At 44.5% G+C, this 16010-nt stretch overlaps 1 protein-coding gene across 1 annotated transcript in view; it reads left to right on the top strand.

Annotated features, from left to right (window-relative positions):
• KIAA1549L (KIAA1549 like) overlaps positions 1–16010 on the top strand; it is a 136719-nt gene that overhangs the window by 97175 nt on the left and 23534 nt on the right. The window contains exon 16 of the mRNA XM_007468083.1: positions 10274–10624. Coding sequence (XP_007468145.1) covers positions 10274–10624 — 351 coding nt within the window. The remainder of the gene's footprint in view (positions 1–10273; positions 10625–16010) is intronic.

The raw sequence follows: 16010 nt of genomic DNA, 5'->3' as shown, positions 1-16010 counted from the left end.
CAAACACGTAAGCCCATATATACACAGCACAATGTCAGAAACGCTATGGAGGGACCTAAAGCAGGGCAAGGCGATGGAATATTGAATATAGAATATAGAAGAACGTAGAAAATATAGACTATCAGGAGGTTCTCTTCATAGGTTGACCAAAATAGGGCTCTCTGGGGAAGTGACTTTTGGGCAGGGACCTGAAGTGAGGAAGCCAGCCAGGCTGACCCCCAGGGGAAGAGCATTCTGGGCAGAAGGTATAGCAAGTTGAAGGGCCCAGAGGAAGATGCGAGCTTGAGGAGCTCAGAGAACATCAAGGAGACCGTGTAGCAAGATGCCCTTTCTTGGTAAAGGGTCTCAGCTCTGACTCCTTCCCTATATCCCCACATGTCACTGTCTGCAAGTCCTATCAGCCCTCTTCCAAAATGCATCTTGAACTCAGCTGTACCATCTTTGTTCATGACCACCCTAATCCAAGCCCCTGCCATATCTCTTCTTGCCTGGATTATTGCAAGAACCTTCTAACTGACCTCCCATAAATTCCAATCACATTTCAACCCTGCTTAAATTTCTTCAACACTTTCCCATTGCCCTTTGAAGACAGTCCAGCCTTCTTACCATGGCCTTCAAGACCCTACAGGATCTGGCCCCTGCCTGCCTCTCCAGCCACATCTCCTGACAGTTGGAGCTTCAGCCACATGGTCCATGTATTTATTAGTCAGCTCGGACTGCCATCACAAAGTACCACAGACCTGATGGCTTAAAACAACTGACATTTATTTTCTCACAGTTCTGGAGGCTGGAAGCCTGAGATCAAGGTGTTGGCAGGGTGGCTTCCTTCTGAGGGCTGTGAGGGAAGGATCTGTTCCAGGTCTCTCTCCTTGGCTTCTAGCTGGTCGTCTTCTCTCTGTCTTCACATTGCCTTCCCTCTTTACATGTCTGTGTCCAAATTTCCTCTTCCTATAAGGTTGCCAGTCATATTGAATTAGGGCCCACTCTAATGACCTCATTTTAACTTATCTCTGTAAAGACCCTATCACCAAATACAGTCAATAGTTAGGACTTCAACATAGGAATTTGTGGGGTCAGGGTAGAGATGGGGACACAATTCAGCCCATAACAGTTACTTTTCTCTTCCTCAAATACTGTAAGCTTTTCCCATCTCAGGACTTTTCATAAGCTTTCCTATGATCTTCACATGGCCACCCCCTTTTCCTTCAGGTCTCCATAAATGTCACCTCTTCAGAGAGGCCTTCCCTACCATCCCCATCAAACCAGCTATGATGCCAACCCATGTTGTTTGCTTCATTAAGCCAAATTTATATATGATAATGTGTACGGGTCTTTAGTGTACAATTGGATGGGCTTTGACAAATGTATATACCCTAGTAACCACCAGTGCAATCAAAATGTAGAATATTTTCATCACCTCTGGAAAGTTGCCTCATTTCTCCTTTCAGCCAGTCTTTACCACCACGACCTCAGATGGCAACCACTTTTCTGATATCTACTATCATAGTTTTACCTGTTCTTGAACTTCATATGAATGGAATTATTCAGTATGTACTCTTTTGTGTCTGACTTCTCTTGCTCAAAATTGACCGACGTTTTTGCACGTATGAGGAGTTTACTTTTTTGTTACTGAGTACTATTCCATTATATGAATATACCACTATTTATCCATCATCCTATTGTTGGACATTTGGGTTGTTTCCAGTTTGGAGCTACTAGGAAAAAACTGCTGTAAACATTTTCACATATATGTTTTGTGAACATATGTACTGTAGTCTAAATGTGTGTGTCCCCCTAAAATTCAGGCTTTGAAATTCTAACCCCCGTATGTTGGTATTAGGAGGTGGGGGCCTTGGGGAGGCGAGCAGGTCGTGAGTGTGGAATCCATGAATGGGATTAGCGCCCTTATAAAAGAGATTCCCCCAAAACAACCTCGCCCCTTCCTCTATGTGAGGATACAGTGAGGAGTGTGCATCCTGGAAGAGGGCCCTCACCCAACCACGCTGGCACCCTTGGACTTCCAACCTCCAGGAATATGAGAAATCAATTTTTGTTGTTTATAACCCACCCAGTTTGTGTTATTTTATTCTAGCCGCCAGATCAGACTAAGACAATATGTTTTTATTTATCTTGGATAAAGATGTAGGAGTGGAATTTCTGGGTCCCAATGTAGGTGTATGTTTAACTTTTTAAGAAACTGCAAACAGGTTTACAAACTATTTCTGCTGTAAACCTTCCCATCAGCATCGTGACAGTTCTAATTCTGCTCCTCAATCTCACTAACATTTGTGATTAATCTTTTTAATTTTAGCCATTCCAGTGAATGTGAAATGATGTAATTTCCCTAATTACTCATGATGTTGAACACTTCTTCGTACATTCATTGAACATTTATGTACCTTAATGAGGTGTCTATTCAAGCCTTTTGCCCAATCTTTAAATGACGTCATTTTGTTATTTATTTGTAGGAATTCCTTATATATTTTGGATACAAATCCTAATATTTCTCCTGGTTGGTGGCTTGTCTTTTCATTACTTGTATGATAAAAAAAAAAAAAAAAAAAAAAAAAAAGCTGGTTTTTAATTTTGATGAAGTCTTAGGGCTACAGAATGTGTTCTAGGACCAGGCAATATGATGGAATATTTTCCAGAAAGAAGATAATTAGGGTTCCTAGCAGGGCTATAATTTCCTTCAAGTTTGTTTCCATGGTGTGTCAAAGAGAAGCTGAATGCATGTGAATACTTAGCCACTGTGTGGGCCTTCCTAGGTGTGCGAGACAGGCTGTGCTCTTTTAAACAATGTTGAAAGGATCGCAGATGTTTACTCCGTCCGGTGCACACCCTAAAGCTGAAGCCCAGAGGCCCGTGTGTTCAGGTATGGAGAAGAAATGACCTTAATTTCTTCTAAATTACTGCGGCCTTTGCTGCTGAGGATACTTAGATTACCAGCTCAGGTCTTTGGTCTCTTTACTCAATAGAAATTGATAAGAGACCAGACTAGGAATTCAGGCAAGGCTTTCTTGGGACTCGTGCTACAGCAGGAGGGTGTGAGAAGGAGAAACACGTGCCCTTGCTCACTCCCTGAGGTGGGGGGCGTGAGCTGGTTCCTTAAGTGGGGTGAGAGTGAGGGCGGATCCAATGGGTCGGGCAGGAGACGTGGCTTAGGTGGCCTGCCCACCCCGTTGGTGGTCCCGTGTGCGGGGTGGGGCGGGGGGGGGGCGGATCATCCGCAGGACCCTGCTTTTGCTCCTGGCACCTCAGAAATGGTTTGTGTCCTTTTTGTATCTTATTGTTCATCATTTTCCCCAACTGCACTTGTGTGCAGTTATTTTTAGTCCCTTATAGTTTCTTTGTATTCTGTTGTTGGAGATGTTTGTCCAGGTGCAAGCACTGCAGCAAAGATTCCCAGGTCTCAGCCTAGCTCACTTAACACCATAAATATCCAAAATCTTAAATATGGGCGTTTCCTCTAACCCAGTAATTCTACTTCTAGGAATTTAACCTAAGGCTAAATTTATGGTTATATGCGAAATTTTAATCACAATATACATATTTCAGCTTTGTTTCTATGGTAAAATATTGGGAAACCACCTAAAATAGTGGATAGTTAAAAATAGGTTGTAGGGACTTGCCTGGTGGCGCAGTGGTTAAGAATCCACCTGCCAATGCAGGGGACAAGGGTTCGAGCCCTAGTCCGGGAAGATCCCACATGCCGCGGAGCAACTAAGCCCGTGCGCCACAACTACTGAGCCTGTGCTCTAGAGCCCACGAGCCACAACTACTGAGCCCATGTGCACAAGTGCTGAAGACTGCATGCCTAGAGCCCATGCTCTGCAACAAGAGAAGCCACCACAGTGAGAAGCCTGGGCACCGCAACGAAGAGTAGCCCCCGCTCGCCGCAGCTAGAGAAAGCCCGAGCACAGCGACGAAGACCCAAGGTAGCCAAAAATAAATTAATTAAAATAAATAAATAAATATTTTAAAAGTAGGTTGAAACCTCGATATAGCAGAATGCCATGAACTCTTTTAAGGTTATTTCCTATAAATACATATTTTTATTGACAGATATTCATTTGTAATATTGTATAAAAGATTTCCAAATAGTATATATAATTCCATTATATATATATGTAAATCCATATATATTCATATATATAGGAGGATTTTTATATAATGGGACATTCAATTTATATATATTTATAAAATATATATGAGTGTGATTATTCTGTTTATAAAATCATGACCCAGATGGCTCTGAGAAAGTATCTAAACCAAAAGAATTACGTCAACAAAAGTAGATTTTAAATACTTGTACTTCTTTACTCATATTTTCATATGTTGATACAAGAAAACTATCGAGTCATGCCCAGTAATACTTTTTCAACTTCCTTAATTCCTTTCCCATTCACATGCTTTGTTGCTGCCTTTGCATCTCTCTCCAAAATCCCACTAAAAAAATCCTGCCTCCCACTAAAAAACTCCTGCCGCCCACTCCCCTTCTGCCTCATTGCCCTCCCCCACTTCCTATTCTCCATCACAAAAGCCAGAGAATCTTGTGGCTAGTGGTGAACTCTCCTTGGAAGAGGAGGAGGGAGAAACTGACGTGGGCCAAGTCAGCATTCTTTGTAGCTGCCTGGGGTGGGGTGATGGGTGAGCTGGGGGAGTAGAGAAGAGAGTGTCGGTAATGTGCCACCATTCATAATCTTCATCTTATTTCATATGCATAGAAAACATCTGGAAGGGCATGCACAAAGGTCAGAATGTTAACATTAGTTATCTCTGGTGGTAGGATTAGAATGGATTTTAATTTTCTTCCTTTTGCTTATCTGTGTTTTCTAATTTTCTACCATGAACAGACATTCCCTGATTAATTTTTTAGAATTTTTATTGAAGTATATCTTGATCAATTTATAAAAATCATTAAAAAAAAAAAAAGGTCCCCAGTGCTTCTCTGGAGTATGAGGTTGGAGAGGCTAGTATGATAAACTCCAAGTTAAGGAGGTTTAAAAATCTATTCTCTGTCCCAGATACACCACTGACATTTGTACCCAAGCCAGCCATCAGTCAACAATGGGAGATGTGTCTTTGTGCCTGTCTCCCTCTTTTTGTCAAATAAAAGCCAAAGGTATTTTCAAAATTGTACAAGTTAGGAAGAAGGACTTGGAGCAGGTTATGCCAGTTGACACATACACTTTATCTGGAAAATGGGTACAGCAATACGGCCCTCAGGGATTGGTGAGGGACCACAAGTGGAAAACGCAGCACAGGGCTAGCATATCACAGGTCCTCAAGTAACTTTGAGCACCTGCTCTGTTCAGTTCTTTTGCTTAACAGGCAATTACTGGTTTCAGCTTTGGGCTAAGCTCTGAATTGGAGGCTGTGGATATAACAAAAAGACACTGACCCAGCCTTAAAGGAACCCACAGCCTGTGGGGAGGAAGAGATAATATGGGAGTGTCTGCCAGACCCTCTTCTAAGTGCTTGATATTTGCATATTGATGCTTTACATCTTTATAGTAATCAATAAGGTAGATTTTCTCAATTATTATTTTTATTTATTTATTTTTTTGCGGTACGTGGGCCTCTCACTGTTGTGGCCTCTCCCGTTGCGGAGCACAGGCTCCGGACGCGCAGGCTCAGCGGCCATGGCTCATGGGCCCAGCCGCTCCGCGGCATGTGGGATCTTCCTGGACCGGGGCACGAACCTGTGTCCCCTGCATCGGCAGGCGGACTCTCAACCACTGAGCCACCAGGGAAGCCCTCAATTATTATTTTATAGTCTGTCCTCCTGGTCACAGATATCTGTTCATCCCTCTGCCAGAGCCAATACCTGTGGTACGGTAATGGACCTATTTATGTACGTGGTGAGTAAGAGCTTGGGTGCTGGGAATCAGGTTCTCTGGGTTCAAAATGCAGCTCCATCAATTATGGGCAACATAGTTGACCTTTCAATGCCTCGATGTCTTCATTTGTAAAATAAGGATAGGCACAGTTGTTGCCTCATAGATTACTGTAAGGAAAAAATGGATCTATATATAGCACTTATAACAGTGTCTAGCACATAAGCTATTAGTAAATGTTAGCCGCTGTTATTATTGATGTTGTTGTTATTTGTCTCCTTCTATAGACTGGGAGCTCTTTGCGGGCTGGGACACTATCTTATTTATTGTTGTATCTGCAGATCCCAGCCCGGGGCCAAGCACAGGGTTGAAATCAATGATTATCTGTTAAGTAAAAGAACAAACATCACTACTCATATATTGATATTTTGAGATAGGGGAGGAGGTGATACAGAGGGTGGGGAGGGATTCCCCTTATGAGTGGACATCAGATTCCCCCCAGGCACGATGATTGTAGGAGGAATCTGGGCTCTCTTAGAGCAGATAGCATCCAAGAAATCAACCTAAATCACAGTAAATGTGAGAACCAGAAGGGACTTCCCCAGACCATGGTTAACACTCCCATTTTTCAGGTGAGGAGCCTGAGGCCTAGGGAATTCGCGAGGCTCGCCTGTGGCTCTGCAGTGTTGGGGGAAATCTGTTAGGGAATGAGGGCTCTTTATCTTAACCTCAAGTTCTTTCTACTCCATGGGCAATTGACAGAATTTTTTATTTTGGTTCAATTTCACAGAGCTTTCTTGAATACCAAGTGTCTTGTGCCAAGTTCATGAGAGACAAGTGAAATGGGCGCAGAGCTTCCAGACTTGCTCAAGATTAAATAAGCAAATCAGGTGTGAAGAGGGGAAATCCCAGGATATAATGAGAGCTCATCTTGTTTCCATCTGTAGATATCAGGAGGCTAAAAAAGCAAGTGAGAAGAGTGGGAAAAGAGGAGTTCTTTAGCACCAACCTGTTGAGGTCATATTTGGGTTATGACTCTGGCCCTCCAGTTAAAGGGAATGCCCTGCCCACGCAAAATGAAAACTCGGGGCGGGGGGAAGCGCAGGTTGATTTGCGTTGGGGTGTTACGGGGTAGATGCAATGGGATTCTGGAGCATGTCTCCACCTCCCCAGCCAAGATAGTATCTTCCCTGAGCCTTACTCGGAGAACCCCTCCCCGAACTCAGTACAGCCCCACCCCAGGGCTCCTGGGAGAATGGGTGAGTAGGAAGTTGTTGCTAAGAAATATATTTTTGCCCTGCTGAAGTCAAAACTATAAATTCACATAATAATCGATCCACCAGTATGACTGGAAATGCATAGCCCAGCTCAGGTGTGGGAAAAATCATAGCCGTCCTCAGCACCATTAATCTTCCACCTGGGAGTGGTTTAGCACTAAGCATCCATTATTTATCTGGGAGACGGGATGTGAGGAGGAAGGACCGTGTGTGGGTAGCAGCCAGCATTGACAGGGAACTGTGAGAGGTAACGGGGTGCGGCAAGATGTGCAAGGGACAGGAGCTGGGAGAGCAAGGCTCTGCCATTGCCACCTCTGGTGGACATTGGGCAAAGTCCCTTAACCGCTCTGGCCTTGAGTTTCTCATCCGTAAAATGGGGCTTGAATTAAATGGTCTCCTAAAGTCCCTTCCGGCTCTGAAATTCCATTCAGAATGTTCTAAGTGTTGTAAGAAAATTTTTTGCAGAAGTTGCATTCACTACCCTAGAAGGTATCACTTGGGAGCACGTTTCCTGGAGAGCGATTTCAAGCCTTTCCCTAAAGAACACCGATGCATGAGGGCCCCGGGGCGTCCCCAGCCCAGGGTCTGGGGGCATACACCCAGGCATGAAATGTCTTTGAGTTCTTGTTTATTATTATGAAGGTAATTTTGCACTCTACTCCATAATCTATTCTTGCATGCGTTAATATAAAAATAGTATTCTGAATTACTGTTGATGTTCGTTGATAAATCTAGACTTGCAGGTCCACAGAGAATCTTGTCTTTTGATCTTGAACTATAGCCAAGCCCTAATTCTGTGTGATAAGATTACAGGAAATGTCTAATTTCTTTTTCATGCTTTCTGTATTTTTTATTTCTTCTCTAATGCGTGTGTATTAATACCAAAGAAAAGTACATAAATGTTTAAAACATGAAAAATAATGTAGTTCTGACCTTCCACATCTAGATTTTATTTTATTTTATTTTATTTGCGGTACATGGGCCTCTCCCCTTGCGGGGCACAGGCTCCGGATGCGCAGGCTCAGTGGCCATGGCTCACGGGCCCAGCCGCTCCACGGCATGTGGGATCTTCCCAGACCGGGGCACGAACCCATGCCCCCTGCATCGGCAGGCGGACTCTCAACCACTGCGCCACCAGGGAAGCCCCACATCTAGATTTTAAGGAGGGAAGGGGTCCCTTTAATGAATGGGTTCCCTGGTGACATTTTCTTGCTGTGCTCATTCCTGTATGTCCGAGTGCTTTATCCGTGAGAAATAACGTGTGGTTGAATGAATAAAAGTAATAATAATGACAATTATGATAACGACAAAAGCTACTATTACTGTGTTTTTACCATGTGCTGCTGTTCTAAACTCTTTACCTCTATCATCTTGTTCAGTCCTTATAAAACCTTTTGAGGCAGGTATTATTATTATCCTCATTTTACAGATGAGGAAACTGAAACACCAAAAAGTTAAGTAACTGTCCTGGTTGGAACATCTTTTCTGCCCTTTTACCTTCTCAGATCGCCTTTTGGATCTGGTCATTGCAGCAGCATCCGCCCTGCACGGTAGCAGCTTGACTGTGTTACCCTAACAGTTCCTCATCTCTTGGCTTTGCCCTGTGGCTTCTCTGCACTATTCTGTGGGACACCCGTGGGACCCCATTCTGCCCACCTGGCTCCTGCACAGATCTCAGAGTGCAAGGACAGTCTCTGGAGGGTCATTGACTCATTCCTCAGAGGTCCCCAGAGGGATTAAGCCTCTGTGGCCCACAGCAATCATTAAATCAGTACCGTGGCTAGCTTTTCTTCCTTCCCCAGTTTACTCATTCTAGGCCCCCAGTCCCCAGGAATTCTTTTCCAAAATGAATTATCTGTATATAAATGTACGTCTCAGGTTCTGCTTTTTGGAGCAACCTAAGCTAAGACATTGCTCAAAGTCACACAGCAGTTAAGCTGTGAAACCCAGGTAGGAAAATATTCACTCTATGTAAAATAATTATAAGCACCCAGAACCAGGATATAAATACATAAATCTTTTTAAAGGGGCATGTGTGCACAGAAGAGGAGTGTACACACAAAATCAGATAGGTGTAGGAATGGAATAACTACGCCAAATGTAAATGGACTTTTTTGATATTTTTCCCTCTTGCTTATCTGTATTGTCTAACTTTCCTAAAGTGACAGCTGTTTCTTGTGTCATGGATGGAGAGCAGGGTGGCAAACTGATCTATGCCAGTTTATTCACACAGAACCCTCAGGTTCTTTTAGCAGATAGCGGTAGCCATGGACATACTTGAAGTGGACGTGGGTTAACTAGTCTCTGCAACCTCACTATCATTTTATCACAAAAGCAAGTCTCAGACCAAAATCTGCCACACATACAGACTTATTAAATAAGCACTCATTAGCAGGCAAACATAAGACAGTCCAGGCAGCCTGCTCTGGAAGCTGATCAAGTCCTAGCTCTCTGCCCATCTGAGTACTGCAACTGCTCCCTGAATGGAAAGTTCACTGGAAGAAGGCAGAAGAACATTCTAGAGCAGTGGGTCTCAAACTTCAGCAGGCATCAGAATCTCCTGGAGGGCTTGTTAAGGCACCGATTGCTGGGCCCTGTCCCCAGAGCTCCTGACTCGGGGCACTACGCTTTGAGGTCTGGTTTTGTTATTCTCTCTGATAACTGGCACCAGGCAACCAGCAATTCCCTCAATGGCTGGGGCACAGGACCATTTAGGGGGTTAGTCTATGGTCTAGAACACCAGCCCCTGGGGTGTAGACTACAAGATGCTCTAGATTCTTTTACCTAAAAGGCCTAAGGGTGGAGAATATCTCTGAAAGGTTTTAGAGGATGCCACTAATGTCATCAATGAAAAGCCATTTCTCATCCTCATTATGCGAATTGGCAAAGCCTGATGCATTCCTTAAGGTCCAGAAAACTGAAGTTCACAGAGATAGTTGTGTGTGTTCACATAGATAGTGTGGCCTCACTGATATAATGCTAGCTGACTACCCCTGTAGTGTGAATGCCGGGAGAGGACGCCTAGGGTCTAATATAAATTAGCACAAATGCCTAATGACACGCGCCTAAACAGAACGTTTTAGAGTAAATTACAGACATCATTAATGGGAAGGAAAGTTCATTAACAAATCGATGGGCATTTGTTTGGTCCCACAGACTGAGCCTGAAATCATAGAGGAAACCAACATTGACAGAGTGAATGAGCCCCGGGGCTACGCCCGGTCGAGGCAGGTGAAAGGCCACTCGGAGACCTCCACGCTGAGCTCGCAGCCCTCCATCGACGAGGTCCGGCAACAGATGCACATGCTGCTGGAGGAGGCCTTCAGCCTGGCATCCGCAGGACATGCAGGCCAGAGCCGGCACCCAGAGGCATATGGCTCCGCCCAGCACCTGCCCTACTCCGAGGTGGTGACCAGCGCTCCTGGGACCATGACGCGGCCCAGGGCTGGGGTGCACTGGGTGCCGACCTACCGCCCAGAAATGTACCAGTACAGTCTGCCCCGGCCGGTAAGTCAGACATCCCTCCACGTGCCTGCCCTCATCAGGTCAGCCCTGGCCAGGATGTTCCGACAGGGGTTTCAGAGCGGGGACTTTCCTGATGAGCCACCTTGGGATTTGGAAACACTTCGCTGGGCTTTCACACGTCCTCCACCCAGGATCCAAGCCTAAGCCTTTTTAGTCCTGTGGACACAGACACACAGGAAGCCCTTATGTCCGACCGTAATATGTTTTAGAATGACTTCCCTTTTTTATCCCTCCTGTGAAGGGCTGACCTCACTCTTCATGCACTGGTTGTTTTCTACAACCCCACGTTTAAAGGCCCCGGTTTAAATGTCAGAACGTGTTGCAGAGCCCCGTGTTAGGGGGCCGTGTAGCCTGGTGGCTCCCAGCAGAGGCTCTGGAGGCGGGTGCCATGACTTTGAATCCCAGCTGACTTTGTAACTTGGGGACTTAAATTTTCTACAGGTAAAGTAAACAGGTAAGAAAAATAACTGATATCCTAGGGTGGTTGTAAAGATTAACCAAGTTGATATACATGAGGTCCTGGAAAAATACCAGGCACCCAGTAAATGCCATTGAAGTTTCAGCCATGATTATCTCATTACGTAGTAACTGTACTACTTAGTATCTGACAAAGCATCCAATGACTAAAAGCTTCCATGATTTAAACAACCATTTAAATTAGTTTGCATATAATTAGTTCATCACCATAGCATCTACAGATATCTTTTTAAAAAGACAGACGTAGTTTTATAAGCCACAGACCATAATAGGCAATGCTTTGTATATGTATAGATTCCACCCTTGTAATACGTCATGCCCTATCCCCAAGGGTTACTCATTAATAGAGCTTTATAGATTGTCGTTGTGATATGTAGTTACCCAGTAAAAGCTAACATTTATAGAGCGCTTCACTGTTACTAGGTACTGATGTAAGTGTCATGTGTATGTTAACTCATTTATTTAGTCCTTACTACAAGCCTCTGAGACAGGTACTAGTTTACTAGTTTTATCCCTATTTTACAGATGAGGAAACTGAGGTTACACAGCTTGTTCAAGTCACACAGCCAGGAAGGGGCAGAGCCAGGACCCAAAGCCAGGCCATCTGGTGACAGAGCCCATGTTCTCAACCTGCCTTGTGCTGTTACCTTGTCTCTCCATCGTATTCTTTCATTTTCAGTAGACTATTCGGGATACCTATGGGCTTGTGGAGCCTTTTGATAGCTCCAACCACCGCCCCCCCCCCAAAGCACACACTACAGTGGCACTTAATAAACTGCTGTTATGCTATGTAACTACCTAATCTACACACTATTGTGAATTTCCTTATTCTTTGCTCCAGATTCCTCCTGACCAGGTCCCTGAGATGTCTCCCCTTCACACTTCTCCTAATCCCCTCAGTCTCTCTTTCTGTCGGTGCCCTCTCTTTGAATGTCAGTCTCTGGCCCAGCCTTTCCCTGTTGATAAAACTCTGTCAGGAGAGACCAAAGTTTATTTCACACTGAGCCTTTGGGGCAGGGACACTTGTGCTTGAGTGCGGTCATCATCACTGCAAGGGTTTGTCCTTAAGTCGGCAGGTGCAGAATTTCTATTTTGTCTGTTCACTCCAGGGTGATCAGATCATGCTGAATAAACTCACAAAAACTACTTTATTATTAAGAATATTAACTTACAAACCTGCTGTGAGATGCTGAATGATCAGGTGGGCCAGAATACTTGTTTCCTGGTCTTTCCTGTTAATGGTCTTTCGTTAGGTAAAAGCCAATTCAGGGGAAGTACCACGTTATCAGAAGGAGAACTGGTTGGTATTGAGTCATCTTCCTCAGTCTGTAATACGCAAACCCAGAGGGCATAGTCAATAAAGGAGATAGAGTGAATGTGGGACATCTTTTTTCGCATCCCATTTTCTGAGATATGGGTAGAATAAAATGCAAAATTCTTAATATAATGTTTAAGTTAAAATAGAAGACTTTGGGACAATGCCCAGATCTCAGGCATAGGAGTTTGCCTCTGCCATCACGGAACTTTTCTGAATCTGTTCAAGAAGGACTGCCTTCCAGAAGAGTGTCAGCAACTCGGGGGCCACCACTGGCCATGCTCCCATCAGATGAGATTCCAAATACCCTTTTTTCAGAAAGAGTTAGAAAAATGCTCACTGAGCCTGGCAAATCTGTTACTTTAAAATACTCTCCCATGACAGTCATAGTATAGTTTCCACAATTACAGTTTTCTTAACTAATTGCCCATTAAATTGGTACTCTTCTTTATGGGGAAAGAAGGGATTTTCTCACTGAGATTTTAGAAAACACTCTAATCTTACCACATTTATACCTACCTCTTAAAGTGGCCGTCCCGTGGGGAGAGTTACCTGTATCCATTCTAGACGGATGCACACTGACTTCAGTGTCATTGGCTCATTCTTCCTGATTCCAGACATTAACCATGTCCCTGAATTTTCCCTCAGCCCAGAGTGGAATGGCACTCGCCAGCTGAATGACCTTAGCCAGTGATCGTAACTCTGAGTCTCAGATCCCTCAGCCATAGAATGGTGGCGAGAAGAGGGCTGCAGTGAGGAAGGGATGATAATTCGTGTAAAATGCTGAGCACGGTCCTGGCATTTAGTAAGCACCTAACACGTATTAGCGGGTATTAATCAGAGTGCTTCATATGGAACCTAGCACATCAAATTACTGGATAAATGGTAGTCATTGTTATAAAAATATTCTCTTCTTTTCCCTGGGTTCCACTCGTTATCTCCCTTTCCCTGACAGTTCTGAGAGTACATCTTCTTTTCCTTCTACTCTGTTACATTCTTTTAAGAGCATGCTCTGTGCTCAGGGAAGCTTCACTTCTGCTTAAAGATGATTCTCAAGAATGACTGGGCCCCTCTAGCTGGAGGCCAGATTCTGGGAATCTGTGAAGAGATCTGGGTTTCAGAGAGAAACACTTAAATAACCGGGTTGAGTCTTCCAATGACAGGCAAGAATATGTCACAACCCACATCCATATGCCTCAATTTAACAAAACCACCTAAAAATGTCATTGTGGGAATAAGAAAACTTGGATGGTTCTGTTTGTTATAATTCAGGGTTGGCAGTTGTGCCAGGAAGGGCAGAAACATTAGCATCATATACTTAAAAAAAATGAAGCCACCAAAAAATGGAAATGGACTGAGAAATAACACAGCAGAGAGATGGGCCGTCAAACTAAACAACATCAAAGGCAGTTCTTTCGTTATTAAGGTTTCCTTTTGCCAACAAAAAATGAGGTCCTTATTTTAACGAAAAGAGAAATGGCTAACAATACACAGTAGCAGTGATGATTCTTAACCCAAGTTCTTGCCAAGCCCTCTGTGCTATGATAATGTGGAAATCAATGGACAGGGTGGCAATTTAGAATGATAACTGTGATTACTTTTCAGCTTCCGAAAAGGGAGCACTCTGAGCTCTGCTGTAGGATAGTGGGAAGCTGGTGGTTCTAAATGCACTCGGCCAGGCTGATGGCATTTACATCGTGGAGAAGGTTACTGCTGGCAGCTGGGGATTTCTGCACTGCAGCTCAGGAGGCCCTTGATCATATTTTACCCCTTGAATCTGGGAGGAAATTGGACTTGACACCTAATGACCAATCCAATTTTGCTAGCAGCCGTAATGAGTCTGTGCCAAGAGGAATGAAAACATCCTACAGCCTTCCTTTTGGTGTCGGGGATTCCGAGAAAGGGATGGGGTGAAAGCATCTTCCCCACTAGAGGCCTTACAGATGCAACTAATAATAATAATAGCACAATACCAGCTGCCCTCTCTTGCGCTCCCACCGTATACAGGACATTAAGCTAAGTGCTACTGTCTCTTCTGATCTGACACCCACCCTATGAAGTCGACATTACTATCCCCGTGTACTTCATGGGAAACTGAGGCCTGGAGAAGTGAAGAACCTTGCCCAAGCTGACACAGCTCTAAAGGGCAGAACGGGGTTAGAACTCAGGGCTCTCTAACTTCAAAGCCCATGCTCTTTCCACCCTCTGGCCAGGTGAGCCAGAGGATGTCCTAGCCTCTGATGAGAACTCAAATCTCCTAAACTTCAGAGTGTGATCTTATAAGGAAGCTTATCCAGTTTGATGGGATTTTGTCCATTCCTATCATTGCCCCTTGTAGGACAGACATCTCCATTAGGATGGAATTGAGAATATTACAGCCCGTTTTCCTCCTCTACCCTCAAAAACAAAGCAAAACCAAACCAAAAAAACCCCTTCTGAAACCTTCATTAAAGATGAGATATGCAGGCATATCAGGCAGGAGTTTGCATCCACCCCAACACTTGGCTTCAAGAAATGTTGCATTTCTTGTGTTTCTCCAAATCAAATTTGAATCTGTTCTGAGCTCTGGCCAAGTTTGGTGGGGCGGGAAAGGAAGGGGGAGGGGGAATGGGAATTCAATGTCAGTTACTGCACAAAAGTCACTGGCAGTTTGCTGAAGGTGGAATAGCGGGAGAGGGTCTACCCCAAGCAGTGTTGATGGGTGCTTAAGGATGGAGGGAACCCACCAAACCGAGAAGGTATCTGGAGACTGAAAAATGAGGCAGGTAGCTCCATTTAATCAATGGATCAGTGTATTATAGGGTAACTTACATACAGGGTAGGATGGAGCAGATGGTGATCCAGAAGCATTCACAGGCTGCATTCCACACCACAGAGGGGCTACTGGGACAATTTTATAGTTAACCTGGGGTATGGGGGTACGTGCTTGGAGACAGGGAGTGCATTCCTACGTCAAGACTTATGGTGGGTAATTAGTCTTGTGGGTGCGGGGACTACATCATGAAGGTCTTTATCATTGTTTGGAGAGTAACAGAGCATAGAGGCCACCTGGACCTAATGGTCATTAAATAATATCTATTAACTACAAAGCCCTTGACGGCAGAGAAGTGATTTACCACGCAATACAGTCTTGGGTAGGGTCAGTGGAAGGACAGGAAGAACTGAACGGGTCCAAGATGGCATCAGTTATGCTAGCAGCCAGACAGTGGAGCGTTGCCCAGCTCCCAGGAGTCCACGAAGGTGGGTCGCTCTGTGTTACCTGGGACAGCCTGGGCTGGGGCTCTTTGCCTTTGGACTGACCCAAGGAAGCCCCCCCCCCTTGAAAACTGACAGAGTACCCAGCGTCTGGCAAAGGCATACCCCTCTAAGCTTGATCGTTCGAGTGAGTAAAAACCAGTTTGTACAGGAAGGCTGTGTGGAAAGGGAGAGAGGGAGGGAGGAGCGGAGTGTGTGTCTCAGCTCACAAACTCAGGTGTGCAACACGTGTAAGTTTATTTTCCTGTAATCTTCTAGCGAAAGTTCAGTAGTCTCAGTTCAGGGTTTCCATCCCCACCTCTGATTAAAGCTTAGTGGGGG

This window comes from Lipotes vexillifer, unplaced genomic scaffold, assembly GCF_000442215.2.
Source record: "Lipotes vexillifer unplaced genomic scaffold, Lipotes_vexillifer_v1.1 scaffold451, whole genome shotgun sequence".
NCBI lineage: Eukaryota > Metazoa > Chordata > Mammalia > Artiodactyla > Lipotidae > Lipotes > Lipotes vexillifer.
The sequence above is the reverse complement of the archived record's forward strand: the minus strand, read 5'-3'. Positions and strand labels throughout refer to the sequence as shown.